The 7,500-nt window shown below is 29.1% G+C and overlaps 1 protein-coding gene across 4 annotated transcripts in view; it reads left to right on the forward strand.

The window, feature by feature from the left end:
- Nucleotides 1-7,500, forward strand: part of LOC108686453 — a 140,142-nt gene that overhangs the window by 865 nt on the left and 131,777 nt on the right. For 2 of the 4 annotated variants that reach the window (XM_018191768.1, XM_018191772.1), the window contains exons 1-2: nucleotides 2,243-2,830; nucleotides 4,308-4,457. In XM_018191768.1, the coding sequence (XP_018047257.1) occupies nucleotides 4,379-4,457 (79 nt within the window). In that variant the 5' untranslated portion in view covers nucleotides 2,243-2,830; nucleotides 4,308-4,378. Of the gene's footprint in view, nucleotides 1-2,242; nucleotides 2,831-4,307; nucleotides 4,458-7,500 lie in introns of those variants that run through there. The other 2 variants (XM_018191770.1, XM_018191771.1) reach the window with 2 other exon arrangements.

Genomic DNA, 7,500 nt, shown 5'->3' on the forward strand with positions numbered 1-7,500 from the left:
GTGTGTGTGTGTGTGTGTGTGTGTAGAATTAAATTAATAATTGTCATAGAAGATAGTTAGGAAGCATTTGATTTTTGAAAACTAGCAAATCGGAAAAAATAGCAAAATCGAAAATTAATCGAACATGTTGCATTGCGGGAAGATTGTTCGTGGAATCACGTGGAATCACATATATTGTATGTGGGACCAATCATACTTATAATTCCACATCTATCACGTGGTCGCAATTTCATTCATAAAAATATATAATTATCGCATTGAAGATCTAAAAAAAATATCGTTTTCAAACAATCGATTGATCGATTTGATTTCTGAAAGTTACATTTAAAATTCTGAGACCAAAACCAGTGTAGCTTCAATGAATTCAATCCATTATAATAAATATATCCGCTATAAATATACGAACGATCCTCGCGATAAATTCAGAAATCATTTTCATATCTATAGAAATGAAATCTAAATGTGTTGAGATTCTATTACTTTATTAGAATTTCGTTTTTAATTTGTGATTCATTTTTTCATGTATTTATTTTCCCTGAACTCTCTTTGTTTAGCTATTTAAGAAAAATAAATTGATAATATATTTTATGCATGAAAAAAGAAATTTCACAATCATTAACATTAATGTGCGATTAAAGGATTAGAGTAGAAAAGTTTTAAAAAATTGTTGAATGAAATACAATAATTATAATTAGGAAAGATCGCTGATAAAGTAATGATTTAAACGAAAATTTCAACTTAACTATATTAAAAATTATGCATTAGTTATTGCGCGATTGATAACTATACCTTAATGTTTTCAGAAAAATATTATAATGATCGAAATTGTCGTAATAAAAAATATCCATTCACTATAGATATAAACAAGCTATGTATTGTGTATGTGTTTTTTTTCATACATCTATAAATGTAGGAATAATAAAGAAACGATAATTTATTAGCGGAACAATTTGTTATATTTAATGAAGTGTGTAAAGAATATTAATCATTTCATCGATTATTCACTAGTGATTTGACGCGAAAGAAGATCTATAATGTGAAGAAAATATTCTAAGTGATAAATATAGAAACATTGAATTAGAATAACAGTAAGACAATATTTTTTGATTCGCTTCCGAGACACAAAAGTGATTAATTATATATAAGAAAACTTTGTAAGAATTATTCTAACAAATCGAGAATCCCTTTGAAAAAGATATTTCTGAAAAAAAATTTTATAAATGGTTTTTAGAGACCATTTATAAAATTAAACTAGAGAAGAAATAGATCTTACATAGAAAAATTTACCTTAAAGCTAAATGTGTTGAAACATCTGTCAGAAAAAGGGATATATTCAGCTGGAATATTTATGAAAGAAAATATATATCGGAGAAAAATTCTTTACAAGATTATATTCGCTAAAAAAAAATTTTCTATGAATATTTCCATATATGTCTGATTCTCAATGAAAAACATGTTTAGAAGGAAATGCTAGTAAATGAGAAATGTTAATGAAGAGATTATCTGTGAAATTGATATTGTTTGTGAAAAGATTCATGACTACGATATCAAGGAAATCTTCTCTAAACGTTCTAGGATTTTTCTAAAATCTTTAACATTTCCACTGCTGAATTCGGTATATATTCTTTTATTTCTTCTTCATAGAAGAATGACACTCAAAGCAATGTTCATGCAAACGCTGTGGGGCGTCACGACGCTGGGCCGGCAAATTAAGTGTCGCAACTTCGGCTTTACGTAATGTCAATCTGCTGTTGCTGCTACCAACATCGTCGGGTGAGACTCGTCAAGGTCGCGGGCCGGAAAACGCGCTGCATACTCATAACGAGATGCCGCCGCTGTTGTAGCCAAAGCCGATGTCGATTCTACTAATCAAGTGAGAAGCAAAACGTTCCACTAATTAAGTTGAACGAGCGGAAGTTTTTGAAAGGAACAAAGCAGGTGAAACGATCGAAGTAATCTAGTAAATCAATCAATTTACTAAGATAGATTTAAACGGATCGAGGAAAAGATGCAGATATAAGAAAAAAAAGAGGAAAATTTAAAAGATTAAAAAAAATGTGAAAAATCGAACAAGAAATTGAAAGATTAAAATGGACGATTTAAAAATTGAGCAAAAAAAGTAAAAAAAATTGAAAAAAATTGATAATCTGTATTAAAAAAAAAAGATTGTATATTATTCATTATATATAGTAAAATTTAAAAGTGACAACAAATAATTTCGAAAAAAGCTAGAGTGAAAAAATTGATATTTGGTGAAAAAGTGATACGCTAGTAGTTAGTTTTAATGAATCGTAAACATTTTGGAAAACGATACAAGCAGTCGTAGAAGAAAAGGTTAGAAAACTCAAAGGAAAGTGCCAAGAAAAGTAAAATAAACATAAAACAATCGTCTTGGGAAGCTTTGGAGGGAGAGGACTGAAACTTAAGAAAACATTCACGGAAGCCTGAGAAAGAGACAAAGCCGAGAAAGATAACCGTTCTTGAAGAAAATACCCATTGCCTCAAGGCGATATTCGAGTCTTACTCGTGGAGGACGTTGTAAGTGTCTTTTCCTGTCGAGATATCATCAGCCACGTTTCATCGTCTTCCTGGATCAGCGATCGCGCCTGGACGGCCTTCGCAGAAGCACTTCGGAAATTCGCGTTTATTAAAGTTTCGAACGGTTGCGCGCGTGTGACTTTCGTTCTCATTTATTGTGTTGTGTTAATAAAAATATCCAGCCTGTTCTCGCAGACTCGTCGCGACTCTTAGTCTGAACGGATGCGCATTATCGATTCTCACAAATCGCTCCTCTCAAAGTAGACATTTTCGGATTCTTACATCGTCTCAGGTTGGTTATTGTTCGTATCGAACGACTCTGGACTTGCGGACGAATTTGATTCCATGAACGTCTTGTGCGTTGTCCACAATAAAGCATGATGTAAGAATACAAGAATGTAACAGTACATAGTTTCATTACGTATAATATATAGCGCACAAATTACGTAAAAATTTGGGTAATACCTGATGGACAAATTTCTAATAGTGGCTTTATTAGTTCATAATATTTGGAATAAATTTCTTATTGGTCATCTAATTACGTATTCAATAAAATACTTGGTATTCTTACATCATTCACTAGAGTAGTAAGCCATAAGAAATTGACCAATCACAGTCGAATGTGAGGAGACTCGATTATGATTGATCAATTTTTTACGGCTTAGGGCTGTATACTTATTTTAGATTAGCACTTAATTCGTATCACAAATTGACAATTGAAAATTATTTATCATGATGAACTCGTTGTATAGGGATTGACTGAAAAACCGGGCATTTGTTAATCATAATCGTCAATTTATAATCTCTGATACGAGCTTTATGATATTCTATAGTAGAAAAGCTAAATAAAACAACAGTAGAATAAAACTTTCGTTTAAAATTTTATTTCTAAAAAAATTGATTTTGAGACTTGCAAAGATAGAAATATTTTTATATTTTAAATGCATATTGTAATATACTGTGGAAAAAAAAATACGAAAAAAATGAGACACTTTTACTCTTGTTCAATTTTTAAAGTCTATTACACATACTATTGCATACACGTACTTCTATACATCCATATGTAATTTCTTCAATAATTTATTTATATGAATGAAATATGATACTTTTTTAAATAACTGCTTTCGAATTGAAGTTTGATATATAAGATTATTGAAAAAAGATTATTTAAAAAATTAGATTAATTACTAAACTTTAAATAATTTATCTAAAAGTAAAAAATATATGAAAACAATTAATTTTTAATTTTTTTGGATATGACATTCCAATTGTACCTCCAATTATATAACTTTGTAATATATAATTATATAATTATATAATTTATTAATGTAAACAAATTTGTTTACATTATGAACAGTTAGAGAGTTTGTTGGAATTATTGAGAAAGAAATTAAGATAACAAAATTAAATATGAAATAAAATAAAAAATTTGCCGCAATCATGCTCTTTATTATATCGAGACATACGTCTCGAATTTTTTTAAGGCCTCGTTTAAATACTTTATTCAAGTATTGTTTATTGAATGTTAAACAAGGATAAAATAATATCTGGATGCATCCGCAAGCTGAAGTTTCTGAATCCTAAACTGAATCGTAAATTATTAAAACCATTAAAATATAGCATGTGTTAACAAATAGATTGATAGATTGAATCAATAAGTTGATATATTGAATCATTATGACAAATAATTATAATGTATTATTAATGCGCTGAGGAATTTAGTGTGATTTTTATGTGATTAACATATGACATTATTGTTTGCTAATTAGATCCGAAGATGCCGAATGTCTGACACTGCCATCCTCAGCAGGACTCGAAACTTTTGGACGTAGGTAGGACAATGAGTGTCAGAATTGTTGTGAGCGTCACTGAGCTCACGAATATGGACGCCAAAGATCACTATGTCGTCGAAGGCATCGGTGAGTTTTTTAATTTGCCATTGAATAAATGCTATCATTTTGCACTGAACTTTATAAAGAAGATTAAAAGTGAAACGGTACCGAACTGCGTTTCGAAGAAGCCGTATCGAAGTCTATTTGTGACAATAAATTTTTAGTTTTTATTAACATTTCCGAGTTTCTTAGTCACGATAGCCATGCTCTTTTTTCTATTTTTGCTAGATATTTTATCATGCAAACGAAGTATTGTTTGATCAAACTGGACAATCGTTATTCAGATTATGTTTTTTAGTAAAATACATCTTATAATGATTTAAAATCTGAAAAAAGATTAACTAAAATTTAATTTAATTTAAATTTTTAAAGATCAGAATTTTAGCGCGCATTTCTACAGATTATAAACACATTATAAAGTAAGACACATTACGTGACACATCACTTTTATATCGAAAATTTTATTTGTGATGTAAAGTCATGAAATTTATACTGCACAAAGAATAAATTTATAAATATTTATCAAGAAAATTATTTAATATTTTTTATGATACTATATTTAGATCAGAATATTGTTAAATTAAAATTTGTTTATTTTAATTTATATTAAAAGTTATTTTAATTTTTATGTTTCATGGATTAAAAACTATGTTATATTACCTACCTATAAACTATGTTATAAAAACTATGTTATTAACTATGTTATACATTAAACTATGTTATATTATATGTTGGCAAATGCAATGTGATACTTAAAAAAATGTACACGCATTAAATTATCTCAACTTTAAGCAAATATTTCTAAATTATCAATGAACTTCAAAATAATCGTGAAATAATTATTAAATACGTTATAGATATTTGGGATATCAATAACTTGAAGATTAAAATAAAAATTTGAAAATGTGTTTGTTTGGACAAACAAACTTGTCCAGATCTTTCGGAACACTACACATTGATTTGCACATTCTATTTCATGAATCCCTTGCTTATCGGGATTTATTCGGATAGCAGACGATTGTTACATAAATAGTATTATGCGACGCAAAAAGCAACGTAACAAAAATAGTGAATGAGGATAAGTTGACTTTATATATAACAACTGTTCTTATTTGATATCATTCTAATGATTCTCATGAGGTAGATAGCACGATAGCACGATAGCACCGTGCAATTTTCTTTTGCTCGCGATAATGAGAATCGATTATGAATTGAAAAAATATTATATATTTAATATTAATATTATATATATATTCAAATAGGTATATGTTTTTTGTATACACATATATTTATCTATTATATCTTTTTTGAGAAAATCTACTTTGAAGTTAAGAGATTTTTAAAAGTAATTAAGAGTTAAAAATTTTTGAGATAATTTAAAGTATACAAACGATTAATTTAAAATAATCTAAGAACTTTAAAGTATTTCAAGGCTGATTTTAAAATAATCTTAGAAAAACTGGTTTTATTATTTCCATTGAAGGTTTTATTATTTCCATTGCATCTGGAATTTTTTAAGTGCTTCTAAATTTGAAAATAAGGCTAAATTGATGTAAAATTCCATCCACAAAGAGTACACGACATTGTCACAGATGGACGCAACAGTGTTGCATTTTTTTGTAAGTAATCATACAGGATAAAATAAAAGCGTTATGAGATTTTTTTTATTCGTGTTCTTATGAAATAATTTTTTGATGAAAAGTTTTCTTATAATAAAACAGGCTTGCCTTGAAATTTGAACAAATTCATAACTTCACAATTATTATTTACAGAAAAATTTTAATATTGTTGAGATATTTACTTATTTTTCACAATTTTAAGTTAAGGCTTATAATTGTTAATATATTGTATTAATACGCAAATTAACATTTTATCTGGAATGCGTTTGGGGAGATGTTACTATTTGTATCATTTAATTTATTCTTGTTTTATGTCTTATGAATGATAAAGATAGAGTGACTCAAATAGTATTAATAGCATCTCCTCCCGAGCATATCTCTAATTCCAATCTCAAATTGTCAAATTGTGTGACTGCTTCCTCCCCACTCAATTTTTGGCTTTTGCGATGTATGAATAATAATTAATATAAGCACAAAAAAGAAGGCAGAATTCTTTTGTATAGACTTGCAGAAAAAAACGAACATTATTTTTCAGATTAAATCTTTCCTGAATACGCTCGCTTTCCCTAAAACATGTATATCGCATCACGCTAACAATACACCCGCTAAGAATCGCTCGCTTGTGTTTACACGTAATTACGCGAATTTGCGCACGATTCGCGACTGCTAATATCGTCGGCAAATAAATATCCGCACGTCATTTACGGGACTCATTTACATGCGACAGATGCAAATGGAGAGGCGCATCCGCGCTATGAGATCCGAACGTCATCCAAATGACTTGTCTGAGATTTATTTTCGATATTCCCATAGTATTTTTAAGATTTTCAGAATTTTTTATTGACAGTCGAAAAGATCTGCTTACTTTACGTATTTCTGAATTAATCGTTTCTGAAGCAACGTTTGCGGCGTTTGACTTTCCGAAAGATTCCTTCCATTTTTAAGAGCAATGTTCGCATTCTCAGGAATATTTTATTCGATATTACAGAAAGTATGATTCTTATTAGAAATATCAAAATCTAAAATATATAAATAAATAAATAATACCTGATAAATTTTAATAAACATAACATTGTTTTTTCATTTGTTGTTTCTTAAGTTATTAATAATTTCCTTCAAGTTCTCTGTATTCCAAGGCGCGCTTTGTTCGATCTAGATATTGGATTTATTATTTGATCCGCTAAGCAGATACTATTGCTCGGTGTGATTAATAGATCTTATCTGTGCAAAAAAACCGGTATAATTACGCCAACACATTATATAATCTACTACCGACACTCGTGTCCGTCTGCGCATCGAGAATTTACACGCCCTCGCGCGCTTGTAGATATTTGCCGCGCGAATTTATTGCCCGTGGCAATCCACGTAATTGTATAATATATTATTTCTTGGAAGTTATTAAAAGATCTCTGACTATTGAAACAGAAATTTAATTCACATTAAAATTCCAA

Source organism: Atta colombica, unplaced genomic scaffold (assembly GCF_001594045.1).
Source record: "Atta colombica isolate Treedump-2 unplaced genomic scaffold, Acol1.0 scaffold181, whole genome shotgun sequence".
NCBI classification, from domain to species: domain Eukaryota; kingdom Metazoa; phylum Arthropoda; class Insecta; order Hymenoptera; family Formicidae; genus Atta; species Atta colombica.